The 14,088-nt window shown below is 30.8% G+C and overlaps 1 protein-coding gene and 1 long non-coding RNA gene across 2 annotated transcripts in view; one reads left to right on the forward strand and one right to left on the reverse strand.

Moving 5' to 3' along the window:
• LOC122271085 (uncharacterized) overlaps nt 1-2,618 on the reverse strand; it is a 21,722-nt gene extending 19,104 nt beyond the window's left edge. The window contains exon 1 of the long non-coding RNA XR_006226156.2: nt 2,518-2,618. This is a non-coding gene — a long non-coding RNA (uncharacterized lncRNA). The remainder of the gene's footprint in view (nt 1-2,517) is intronic.
• Nucleotides 1-14,088, forward strand: part of LOC107454065 (NADP-dependent malic enzyme) — a gene marked incomplete in the record, with an annotated part of 38,908 nt that overhangs the window by 7,616 nt on the left and 17,204 nt on the right. The window contains 4 exon segments of the mRNA XM_071181315.1: nt 5,640-5,798; nt 6,193-6,317; nt 10,465-10,540; nt 11,310-11,471. Of these exon segments, the coding sequence (XP_071037416.1) occupies nt 5,640-5,798; nt 6,193-6,317; nt 10,465-10,540; nt 11,310-11,471 (522 nt within the window).

The following is a 14,088-nucleotide window of genomic DNA, read 5'->3' on the forward strand; positions in this document are numbered from 1 at the left end:
GCCATCCCCTCTGCAGAGGATCAAAATTGTGATGGCATGTCTTCGGATCATCCTCAGGGATGTTTCCCAGACCGTCGCCAATAGCCCATTGTGCAGCTCTAGTGCGACGTAAATGAACTACAACAACAATAACAATCCAGCTTTGAGATTAAACATGAGGTTTAACATTACATAAACATTAGGTTTTCAAATTATAATAGACGGTAAAATTCGATTGATTTAATCTCTCAGCACGAGTTGTTATTTACAAGTTTGAATCCATTCATACTTTTGTGTGTGTGTGTCTTTATCAGCTTATTAAAGTGGCGTGGTGCATCGTAATTGAAATTTTGTGAACCAGTTTTGGCTCTGGCGTATTGCCAATATGCTCCATAAACATAAGATAATTTTTTTCTTGTCTTGAAGTTCACTTTTAAGCCTTCGATCGTAAAATAAAATCATGCTTTTCATAGTTGATAGGGCACCCACCAAAAAACTACTGCGTAGAGTCAATAAAACAAGAAAACTATTTCAGCTGACAAAAATGTATTATGAGGCTTAAACGTGAAGTTCGCTCTGAAGTTAGGAAGTTAGTAATAAACAAAAGTCAATTTCTACTTAGGCTGACTATCGGGTCTATTGGCTGTGTCTGATTTATTATTGGAAGACATTGTTAGTGAGATTTTTCGAGGAAACAGTAAGCGATGAAGTTTTCCTTTGAACGAAAGAGTAAACAGGCAATATAAAAAAAAATGTTTTTGAAAGTCAATTCTTAAGGAGAAGGCATTTGAATTGGGTTAACTAAGAAAAATTTTATTTTAATTAATGTTTATTAAATAATTAAAAAAATATTTAAATGTGCGCAATGAACTATCTTTTTGTTCAAATAAAGCTATTTTTCACTTGAAAATGGCGTCTCATTTTCACTACGCAAATTTTAAACTTTATCCACTTTATCTTTTTNAAAAAAAAAAAAAAAAAAAAAAAAAAAAAAAAAAAAAAAAAAAAAAAAACATGGAATATCATAGTTTTTTTTCCCCCATACATTCTTCTTGGTAAAAAACGGGAGGAAAGAATTTTTTACATGAAATATTTTTAAACTTCTGCTGAAAGTTGCAAACAGCGTTGTAAACAAGAAACAATATTTTTACAGTCCAAATTTCACAAAAAAAAGAAAAAACAATCACCGGAATAATTTAAATTGAAAGCAAAGTTATTTCTTAATATCATGAACTTTTTTCGCATAAACAAGACATAAAGTTTAAATAATAATAATTATAAAAAGAGGTATCTTTCGGGATTTTTTAAATATAACGGGAGCACGTTTTTGACAATTTCGGTCTTCACCTCTGTTATCAGCAAAAGTAAACGAATCTACTTCTCTTCCATGCTTACGTAACTAAGTCCGGACACCCCTCTCTTGCTTTTATCTTTAATTTTGAATTTTATAGTTGTAATATAATTTTATTAAATTCCATTAATTGTTATTATTCACACTTTCCCTCTATCTTGTTCAAATTTTCATTCGTTAATAAAATACTTTTTATTCATCCACTCAAATTTCAAATAAATTTTTTTAAACGTGTAGTGGAAGGACACTTGATGTTGATACATTTTTTTCAAATATTAATTCATTCATTAAATTTAATTCATTAATTTTAGCTTTAAATGAGAGAAATTTTTTTAATCATTTAAAAAAAGTAAGTAAACATTTTTTTTTTCTTTGTTGACACAAGTAGGAATTGACTTCAATTTTTTTTTTTTGTGTATTACTTGTTTCCTTCAATTTTGAATTTTACAGTCGCAATATGATTTTATGATTAAATTCAATTAATTGTTATTATTCAACTAAATTCACTGTAAAACAATTCGTTAGGAATATTTTGTGCTAACCTTTCATGGTTAAAACTCTCCACCTCTGAGACTCTTTAAAAGAAATATAGTTTCAGTGTGAGAAACAATTAAATTTTGTTTGAATCTATGGCATCAAATTGCAATGTTTAGTTATTATGTGTGATTATTATATTCTGCTAAGAATTGAAAAAAACAAATAGTATAAAAAAAGAAAATGTAGAGTCAATTCCTACTTAGGTCGACAAGGAAATTTTTTATTTTAGTTACTTTTTTTTTAAATAATTAAAAAAAAAATTCCCATATAAAACTAAAATGAATGAATTCAATTTAATGAATGAATTCATATTTGAAAAAAAAAACTGTCTTAACATCAAGTGTCATCCACTACAAGTTTAAAAAAAAAAATGTATTTGAACTTAAGTGGATGAATAAAAAGTATTTTATTTATAACGATTGAACATTTGAACAATATATTATGAACTAATAGTTGCTTTTGAAAAAGAATACGGCTTTAATTAATGTTTTGAAAGTATTCTGAAAAATCACGGTTTTCAGCTAAGGTGTTGCATCATAAAACCAATAGTCACTTGTTGTGACTTGCATCATTAAAAATCTAGAGGAATATTAGTGACTCACCACTATAGTGTCACTACCTCTAATAAGTTTACCTTCATTTTTTCTTACCCGTGCCAGAGTATTAGGTGTAGACGCGCACATTTGGGAGGAGGTGTGCCGATGTGAAGAAGCAGCTGATTGAATTGGGGAAAGTCTCATAAGACTCTTCAACCGTAAACAAACAAAACTTTCCTTCTTTTCCTTTCCATTTTTAGAATCACTTCCTTCTTCCTTCATTTAATCTCATCATGCAGAGATGAATTGCATTTTAGTTTTTTGTCAGACTCATCATACAATGTTTTTTTTTTAATTCTTAATGACAGTGATTTAAATGTAAGGGACCGTCCAAATATTACTTGAGGATGATGGGTTTTGCAATTTGCTTATTTTTGCTGACTAGGGAGATGGGCGTGTAAGCAATGCTTGCGTAAGACATTAAAATCATTTTTTTCTTCCAATTCCTACACACTCTCTCAATATCTTGTTCAAATGTTTAATCGTTCATGAAATACTTTTTATGCATCCACTCACAATTTAAATACATTTTTTTGAACTTGTAGTGACTGACACTTGATGTTAATACAGTTTTTTTTAAAATATTAATTGATTCATTAAATTTAATTTAATTAATTTTAGTTTTATATGGGCGAAATTTTTTTTAATTATTTAATAAAAAGTAACTAAAATAAAAAAATGTTCTTTGTTGACTTAAGTAGGAATTAACTTTAAAGCTTCTTTTTTATATTACTTGTTTATTTATTTAAATAACAAAACGATCGGAAACAGATCTAATTTTTTTTTTNATGGGAGAAAAAATTGTAATTATTTAATAAAAAGTAACTAAAATAAAAAAATGTTCTTTGTTGACCTAAGTAGGAATTGACTTTAAAGCTTCTTTTTTATATTACTTGTTTATTTATTTAAATAACAAAACGATCGGAAACAGATCTAATTTTTTTTTTATATTACTTATTTCTTTCAAATTTAAAAACAAAAACATTTACAAAAATATTTGGAGAAAAGATTGCACTCGGAAAAAGAACTTTAAATTTTAAATATAAGTTAAGTTAAGAAGAAAAAAATAGTTGGAAAAAATTTTTTACTAGGAGTTTCTGAAGTCGAGAGTCTGAACTATTGAAGAAAAGCACGAAAGATTTGAAAGAATATTATTCTATTCAAAATTTTATACAATTAATTGAAACACAATTTTTTTTTTGCAATTTATAACGATAATATTGTAGAATGCATAATTTTTTTTATTATTTTTTTTTTTTTTTTGAAAAATTAGTTTGGAGAAGTGATCAAAATTAAAGCAAAAACTAGGAGGTAAGGATGTAAGGTTTCAAAGATAGCGTGTTTAACTTATTAAGAACGTTATTTAAGAACTTTTGCATCGAAAACGCGCTTATCATCTTATCATTTTTGCACATTTGACTTCAGGAAGACTTTTTCTTACAATTATATACAGTTAATATTCTATCATTATTACTATTTTTTTTTTTGTATTTTGTTTGTTTCGAATAATACTTGTCGTATAATACTTGTCCTACCACAACCAGTCATTTGACCGGGAGAACAGTATATTGCTTTATAAGGTTATCGGATCAAAAATCTCGATGCAATGCGTGTTCAACGTATTACATTCGATGAGTTGCACATTTCTGCAAAGACTGTTGCGTAGTTGATTCAATCAGAATAACTGTGAATTCCAAATTTCAAGGAAGTACCTAAAAATTTTAGATTGACATTTTTGTGTCAGAAAAAGGAACAAAAACTAAATGTTTTGGTAAGTAGCTTATATTTTATTTTGAGAACTTTACTTCCTTTCTAACTAACTGTTTAGTCTTTACTCAGAAACAATTTCGAAACAATCAAGACAGCACAAGTTCTTAGAAGAAATAATATTAATTATAAGAATAATTATACGAAATATAGAAATAATAATAATTAGAAGAAATATGTTTGCGGAAAATGTAGAATGTAAACACCCAGTATATGTAAAAAATGCGTTGGGCAATGAATTAAAAATTCTTATTCTTTGTGTTTGTAAGACATAAAAATTGTATTTGTAATACATAAAATATGCAATTTTGTTTAATTATAATTGAGTTTTTTCAGTTTATTTTTTCTTAAAATCCATATTTCATACATTCAAACAAGAAGAAGAATGGTAGAAATAGATATGTTTAGTGTTAACGTAACGTGTAATATTTGAATGGCCCTAATGCAAAATTAACGACAACCAGTTCTGAGGAAATGTATTTTATCTGCACATTTCATACTGCTAATCCTGCTTATAAAATAAAAATAGTAAGGCTCTATCATGACCTTGGAATTTGTATAGAAAACCTTGAAAATGTCATCTTAAAGACTATCAAATTTTCTTAACTTGAGATTTCGGAGCGGAAACGTTTAGTGTACCAGTAGACTGCATTCAAAAGTATTTCGCCATCAAAAAAAAATTTTTTTTTTTGCATCTTAAATTGCAAAAATGACTATAGTTAGTCAATCTGTAGAGACATTTACATGCGATTTTTTTTTTATCTAAGTGGCAATGCAATTAAAGCCAGTTTAAGAAGTTTTTCATGGGGAAAAACATTATTTAGACGCGTGGGCTAAATGAATTAATATATGTAATTTTTTAAACTTAAATGACAAAAGTACTTTTTTTACAGTATAATATCATCCCATCATGAGTAATAAATTATTGAAACATAAGAGGATTGCTGAGGGCGAAATTTTTAATGAGAAATTTGTTCCACTTGTTGTTGTTGTCTTATGCTACATGCTGATATTAATAAGCCTATTTTAAGGCAGAGAGGTGCGCATCTCCTTTTTTTCGCCATTTATGACCAAGAATTTGACTTCTGCCACCCACATACGTCTCAGCCCGTTTTACAAGGAGAGTTACGCACGGTCATTCGTGTGTATTATACATGTTGAATGGTTATTTATTTTGTATTTTATCAATGTATGTTCATATCACATTTCATTAAAATCGGTCCAGTAGTTCTAGAGATAATCGATCAAGTCTGGAAATTCTCTTAATTTCTTACACTGTATTTAAGATGTGGTTGAGGTTGCTTCAGTTGGCTTTCAAATGCTTTCTTTATAATTGGAACACTTATCTTGTTACATTTTTAATCATTAAAATTCGTTTAACATTTTAAATAGATATCTCTTTGGTACAGGGTCTGGCATACAAAGAAGAAGAAAGGGCGGCTCTGGCTCTGAGGGGGCTGCTCCCGGCCGCAGTGAGAACAGTCCATCTACAGACGGAGGCAGTTCTGGACAATCTCCATAGATATGGTGATGATCTTAGCCGATATCTTTTCCTGAGGCATTTACAGGTAAGTTAACTCTTTGTTTAATAAAGTTAACTCTTTACGTGGAATAAAAGTTAAAAATGCCTTAAAAATGGATATACTAATCTAACAATGAACGAAAATTCGCTAAAAAGAAAAAGATATATAACAATGTTTACCAACCGGCGGCCTGCGAAGCCTTTTTTTTTTGTGACCTGAGAACTGAAATATATTATTTGTCATTTTTTGCGGACAATTTTTGTAAAAACTTTATGTGGGTTTAAAATACTTTTCCTTCGTTAAAAAAAACATAATTTCTTCGTTTCTGTGAAATTTAACATACAAACAAAATTCTAGTTTTTACAAAATAGAATGCCACACCATCACTTAAGGACAGAAAATGTCTAAGAACTAATGATGAATAAATTATCGTTTGCAGGATACGAATGAGAGATTATTCTATCGTGTCTTGTGCGAGCACACAGAAGAGCTTATGCCTTATGTCTACACACCTGTTGTGGGCCAGGCATGCATAGAATACAGCAAAATATTCCAGCATCCTAGGTGAGTTATATTTAATCCTTAGTTTAATTCATTTCTTTATCTTCAACAATGTGGTATTTCCTCCATTTATTTCGTTTCGCCAGTTTAATAATATCGTTTGTTTTTTCATAGCTCTGGAACTTAACATACTGTCGAAATTCTATTTAACGGAGCCGCTAAATCCCGATAATAAGTTCGTTATGTGGAAGATTCGTTAAGTAGAAAATCACCTTTTGAAATACTTAAACAACACGAAACAGGTCTTAAATTCATAAAAGCTAGACATAATTAAAACAGCAATGGTGCACCTTTATCTTGTAAACTAGTATCTATTATTCATTTTATGAATCTTAACCATGAAAGAAATCTGCATGGAAAGCAAGAATAGACCAAAACATTAATCAGTGTTACACTATCATGCTACATGCATTTTCAACTAAAAAAAAAAAGAAGATGAATTTATGTATAAAATTATAGCTGCATTTATTATGAAACTAATTTTAAACACATATTACTGCATTCTTAACTTTAATTACTAGAGATAAAATCGTTTGATCATTTTGTCTGAGTTTTTCGTTTGAAATGCAAAGAAAAAGGGGAAAGGATTTTACTGCTTTTTCTAAAAGTTAAGTGGCTTCGAAAATCAATTCAAGGTCATTTTCCCCATAAAATGTTCTATAATATTTTCTATAATTATAATACTTACATTAATGTTCTGCAATTATAACATTTACTTTACTATTTTAAATGTTCCGTAATATTTTAATTTTAACAAGTTTGAAATGTTCTATAATATTTTGGGAAATTAGGGAAAGTGGATCTCAAAGAAAAATACGTTAAATAGAAAATTCATTTCGCTATTTGGAAGTTATGAAGAATTAAGAAGAAATTTCCGAAATGTTCTTGAAAAAAAAATCGCAAAATAGATAAGTTCTCAAAATGGAAGTTGGTTAAATAGAAGTTCGACTGTATTTGGTAGCACGTTTTGTGTCCAAACTTTCAATTAATGGGTAATGGCGAAAATTGTGTTTTGAGTCATGGTTAAAGCCAAACGTGGTATTAAAGCAATGATTTAATTTCTCATAAGTATATTTATGACATTACTATTCTGACTTTAATAGAGCAGTTAAAATTGCCATTATACAACTAATTATTAAAAAGACTAATTATATAGTTCTAATTGTTGTTATGGTTTATTCGTATCTTCTGCCTCATGTGCAACGATATACAGTCGATGCACTCTAAACTTCAATTTTAGTTATCAGGTGATACTTTGCACTTGTTTACGTTTGTGCATAAATTGGTTAAATTATACACCAGAATCTTATAATTTGACCATCAGTGCCGTTAATGGCATTGATTTGAACTATTGTATGCAATAATGAGGATTTTCTTAAATTGGTCTACGTGAACATTTCTTCAACGATCTCGAATGCTGTTCTGTTTGTAAACAGGTTTTCCACTTCTCTGTCGTCAAATCTGTCCCGCAATGGTCCTCCTAGAAAAGCCTCAGCACGAGTCACCATAAATATCCTTTAGTAATCCTAACGACATATTTCGTATTTCCAACCACTGCGCAGCTTAGTACCCCGAACGTAATGACATCTTTCTTATTTTTCATCTACTGCGCAGTTAACTTCGTCACACCGGACTACTAAATTGATCTGTGCTGAGGCCTTCAGACTTCTAGGAGGCGTTGAATGGACACGGTTCTCGGTAAAACACCGAAATCAAGCATCACTGTCTGCGGTCAGAAAGCGGGTGAGTGACCACTTTGATCAGCCTGCGAAGGAACCGAAGGTGCACGGTATCGGTCCTCATTCAACCGTTCTACCATAAAGTGCTCGGCTTCACGTGCGACCAAAGAGGAGGAGCCATCCCCTCTGCAGAGGATCAAAATTTGCGATGGTATGTCTTGGGATCATCTTTAGGGATGTTTCCCAGACTGTCGCCAATTGTCCATAGTGCGACGTAAATAAAGTACCTATACCTACCTACACCCGTTGACAAATCTTGCTTTTTTTTCCCCCACGATAGTGCAATTTAAAAAGAAGTTGGAATATATATGAGGGAGAAAAGGAAGATTTGCAGATACCATGGTAACGAGACGAGAAGAGTAGGGGGAATCACGTGACCTTGACACGCTTATTCACATTATAAAGAGGATAAAAATATTTATTATTTGCACTGATCTGTGATCATTGGCGCGATGGTACAATTACCGCAGTTGCTTCAGAATGACAGGTACCAGCTAGTCTGGGAAGTGATGTCCACATTGTCACTGTTGTTGGTCACCTCCACCGTTAGAGCCCTAACCTTCACGATTTCCCTGACCCACAACGGGCTGTTGCGGAGATGCATCGCTTAACCAATTGAGAGTGCATTCTGGGTTATTTCAGTGGAACTCTCCTTTTCAGAACAAACAAAACCAAAAACCAAGCCCTCTGAAATTACTTCACACTCTATCTTGTTCACATTTTCAATCGTTAAATAAAATATTTTTTATTCCCCCACTCAAGTTCAAATATATATTTTTTAAAACTTGCAGTAGATGATTCAAATATTACACTTTATTCAAATATTACAGTTTTTTCAAATATTAACTCTTTGATTTAATTTAATTCATTCATTTTAGTTTCATATGTGGGAGAAAAAATGTTAATTATTTAATAAAAAGTAACTAAAATAAATTTTTTATTTGTTGATCTAAGTATGAATTGACTTAAAATTTTATTTATTCATATTACTTGTTTATTTTGCTCACTGTACCTGCCTTTCAAATTTCAATAATTTGGCCCCAAAGGGCTGATTATAATAATTTCTTCTGCATTCATTTTGTGTATTAAGTAAGCTTTACAGTTCTCTTAATTGCTTATTGTTTCTTTTAGGGGTGTATTTCTGACCATAAATGACGCTGGAAGTATCTATGATATACTTGGCAATTGGCCGGAGGAACATGTCAAGGTCACTTTACTCTCTTATATTTATCAAAACTTATTTCGACCTGAACAACTCATACTCTATAATCCTTCCTCAGAGTTCAAACACGGAAACAAGGCATATCCAAGTCCAAAATTTTGATGGACCCAATATAATCTTAATAGTTCCTCGTGAACCATTATAGTAACCATCACCCCACTATAGGAATGATTTATGATGCTTCAACATAAGAACTTGTTTTGATGGTTTGTTCATGTTGAACGATCACAAATTTCCATCATAGTACAGTATACTCTCGATTATCCGTGCGCGGATTATCCGGTTTGCGGATTATCCGTGCTCATTCCGGAGTCACACAAAAAATATAAAGAGAAACATTTTCAAGATTAAAAAAATTTGATTCATGAAGTTATAGCACTACCAAATTTTTGGTAGTAATATTCGTTATTGGATTGCAGTATATGGAACATCAGCAGAATGGTCAAAGGTAAAATCGTCTACGTTATCACGATCGTGAAGAAAGATGATACCGCTTGATGAACAATCCTCCTCAGATGTTCAAGAAAAATATGATAACAGTATTCTCAAACAAGCAAAAGAAGTCTAAGGTTTCGAAATTCTTGATGAAGAACATTTAGAAGATGGGTTTCAGAGTGATGCATATAAGCCTGGGCTTCCAGTATTTGACTGATGAAGACATCGTTATGTTGTTAAATCAAATAGTGATGATAGTAAAAATGCAATAGTGATGATAGTAGATGCAGAAGATGTAGTAAATGAATGAAATACAGTTTCTCATTATGCTGCTCTGTTGAAACTTTATTAGATTATATGGGAGGATTTGATTACGGTGACATTACTGCGGTTCGTAAAATATGTGCATCGATATATGGCGAAGACGCATTACACATTTTTTAATAAGGAAAATTCCTAGTTTGATGTTATGCATGCAAATGTCAGTAATTTTTATATTTTTTATACTGATATTGAATTTTTCTTTATAAAAAGGAANAACTAAAATAAATTTTTTATTTGTTGATCTAAGTATGAATTGACTTAAAATTTTATTTATTCATATTACTTGTTTATTTTGCTCACTGTACCTTCCTTTCAAATTTCAATAATTTGGCCCCAAAGGGCTGATTAAAATAATTTTTCTGCATTCATTTTGTGTATTAAGTAAGCTCTTTTATTTACATTTCTCTTAATTGCTTATTGTTTCTTTTAGGGGTGTATTTCTGACCATAAATGACGCTGGAAGTATCTATGATATACTTGGCAATTGGCCGGAGGAACATGTCAAGGTAATCATCACTTTACTCTTATATTTATCAAAACTTATTTCGACATAAATACTGAACAACTCATAATGGGTGCATACTCTATAATCCTTCCTCAGAGTTCAAACACGGAAACAAGGCATATCCAAGTCCAAAATTTTTGACGGTTTTCCATTCATGGACCCAATATAATCTTAATAGCAACCATCAATAATTCCTCATGAACCATTATAGTAACCATCACCCCACTATAGGAATGATTTATGATGGTTCAACATAAGAATGACAACTTGTTTTGATGGTTTGTTCATGTTGAACAATCACAAATTTCCATCATAGTATCTTGGAAATCAAATGTCGGAACGCACATGAACAACCATCATCCCAATGTAGGACTGATTTATGATGGTCCAACATAAAAAGATCTAAATTGTTCTGTTGGTATATTCCCGACAAGAATTCCCATTAAACCATCATGAACCATCACGGATTGTTGGTGCATGAGAATCAAACTTCTCTTGATGGTTAACCATCATAGGGTTAAAGAAGCATTAAAGAATGATGGTAGTTTGTTGGCATATCAGAAACCTTAAAAAATGTTGGATGATGGTGACCATCAAATGATGTTGGACCATCATCCATCGCACTGAAGCCAACATAAACCATCAAAATGTTTTGATGGGACTGGATTGGGTTCAAAGTTACAAGATTACGGAGTTGAACAGTTAAGGTTGTCAGTAAACTCGTTAAAATGTTTCTTGTTCTACTAAATGAACGTATGTTTTGTATTTAGGCTATTGTGGTAACAGATGGCGAGCGGATATTGGGACTTGGCGACTTGGGAGCCAATGGCATGGGCATTCCAGTGGGCAAGATGTCCCTATACACTGCCCTGGCAGGCATACCACCTTCCTCTCTCCTTCCTGTGACACTTGACGTTGGCACCAACAATGAGGTATTTTATTATTATTCTCTTGAATTTTTGAATTCGAAAATAATTTTGTTAATTATTGAACATATTAAAAAAAATCTAGTAACTTTTTTAAATACACGTTTTTTGTCACACATTCATTTATTTTCGAATTAAAAATGATATCATATTTTTTCCTTTTTTAACTGCAACTTTTGAGAGACAGGTCTTGGGAAGTATTTTTGAAAGAATTAAAAAAAAAAAATCGTGTGTGGCTTAGAAGATCAAATCTAGAGCTTTATCACTCACATAATGAACCTGACATTATTGACTTAAGAATAAAATGGGCAGGCCACGTTATCAGAATGGACGAAGAACGTACCACAAAAAGAGTTTGCAATGCCAGACCAGTTGGAACACGAAAAAGAGGCAGGCCGATTTCGAGATGGATAGATGGCCTAGAAAAAGACCTTTTGGTCTTAAAAACTAAAAACTGAAAAACAATAGCAGGAAAATGGTTAGCCTGAAAAAAAAAACTTCTTGAGAAGGCCAAGGCCCACCCTGGGTTGTCGAGCCATTGATGATGACGATTACTTTTTTTTCACAAATAGTGCTTTTTTTAAACAGATTTTTATTATTAAACAAAATTCATCAATTACATTATATTCATAACTAACAATATTTAAATGACATTTTCTAATTTTATTTGATAATAAGGATTTATTCACCTTCATTACATACTTATTTATACTTTAATGATTTAATTATTTTTTTTCTGAAATTTCAGTATTAACAGCATAAATAATTTATTAAAAAGTAAAAAGTGGTGTCAAAATTCACCTTTTTTTTCAGTAATTTTTAGTTAAAAATAAAGCAACAATATAAAATCTATTACATTATTGTGAGACGAATATCAAACAATGATTTTCTGCCTTTCTTCTAATTTCAATTGTTGATAAATATTTGAAAAGGAAAATTCAGCAATAAATAATAAATATAAAATTTACCAAATAATTCCTTCAAGCTTTATGATACACATCTCTATTTTAATCATTGCAAGTACTTCAATGATCATTCCTATCTAATTGTCTAAAAAAAAGTAAAAAGTGGGGTCGAAATACCCTTCTTTTAAGTATCATTTATTTAAAAACAATGTATGTAAATAAGCATTGAAATAAAAGGAAAATTTCTGTCACTCGATGTTAAACTCTTTCAATTGAACATGATCTAATTTAGATGTTAGCAATTAATTATTTCTGTATTATTTATTTTGTCATTTATGTACTTGTAACGGATATAAATGAAACGAAAATTTAATAATGTTAATTTAATAAAATTTATCTACGAAAAAGAAAGGATAACTAAAAGAATCTTAAAAAAGAATTATTCTTTAGATCGAAAAAAAAAGTTAATTATTGAAATAATGCTGTTGAAAATTACTAATTATTCCTCAATCTAAATTTCTAAGTAAAGAAAAAAAATGCCAGATGTATTTTCTCACATAGTGGATCGCAAATGGAAGAAAATTATAAATATTATCGTCGGAGAGCAGCGATGGCTCAGAGGATAGAGCGTTCGACTTCCAATGAGGTGAACAAGGTTCGAATCCCAGTCGATACGAATTCCGCATTCAGTGCTGACGTGAAATATCCTCAGTGGTGGACGGATCAGGGGTTAGAGTCCCCTTGCCGTCATGCTAACCTCGGGAGGTTTTCGTGAATTTCCTCTCCGTGTAACTTAAATGCGGGAAAGTTCCATCCAAAGTCCTCAATGAAGGCAAATTTCTCCCACTACTTAACCCAGGAGGGAGTTCACTTATCTTTTGGATTGGGTTCAAAATCACAAGGTTACGGAGTTGAACATTTGTAGTCGTAAACCCAAAAATTGGGTCGGCTCTTCATCGACGTTTATGAAATAAATATGCTACTTAATTTGTGTAGACAATATTTTAAGTTACGAAATCAGATTCACAAACCCACTTTCTTTGGGGGGAGAAATGCAATTTTATCAATGGGTTTGAATTTTTCCCCTCAAAGTGATCTGGAAAAGCTGCAATCTGGGAAATAGGATCTCAGTAATTTGGTCGGGAGAACGCTCCAAAATTTGGACGCCTAAATGTTTTATTTACTTTTTTTTTGCGTATTTCGTTATGTCTCGAGAAAGTTTTAAGCGAATTGAAAAATTGTTACATTCAATTATAAAATTCGTTTATTCAAAGACAATTCCAAGCAAGAAAGAAAGAAAAAATTATAATTACTAGAGCCCAGATTTTGATGACCTAAAAAATCTCAACTAATGCCCTTAAAAAGTGCAAAAAATGCCCTTAAAAAAGGGCAAAAAATGCCCTTAAAAATCCAAAAATTGCGCAAAAAATGCCTTAAATAAAGTAAAAATATTGAATTAAAAAAATTTTTTGCTCTTTAAAATTATTATGAGTCGTTTCAAAAAATATAAAGCAATGCAATACTTGTTCTACGTTCATTAAAGTTTGAAAAATATGTTTTATATCCTAAAATAACAAAAAAAGGAAAATATATTGACGCCAAAATATTTTTATTTTGTATAGAAGCTTTAATGGATATAACAACTTCCATCTCGTAATATTACTAAATATCAGAATTACATTGGATTATTAAATGTTTTTTGATAATTTGAAATGTAA

The sequence above is a fragment of the Parasteatoda tepidariorum genome, chromosome 1 (assembly GCF_043381705.1).
Source record: "Parasteatoda tepidariorum isolate YZ-2023 chromosome 1, CAS_Ptep_4.0, whole genome shotgun sequence".
NCBI classification, from domain to species: Eukaryota; Metazoa; Arthropoda; class Arachnida; order Araneae; family Theridiidae; genus Parasteatoda; species Parasteatoda tepidariorum.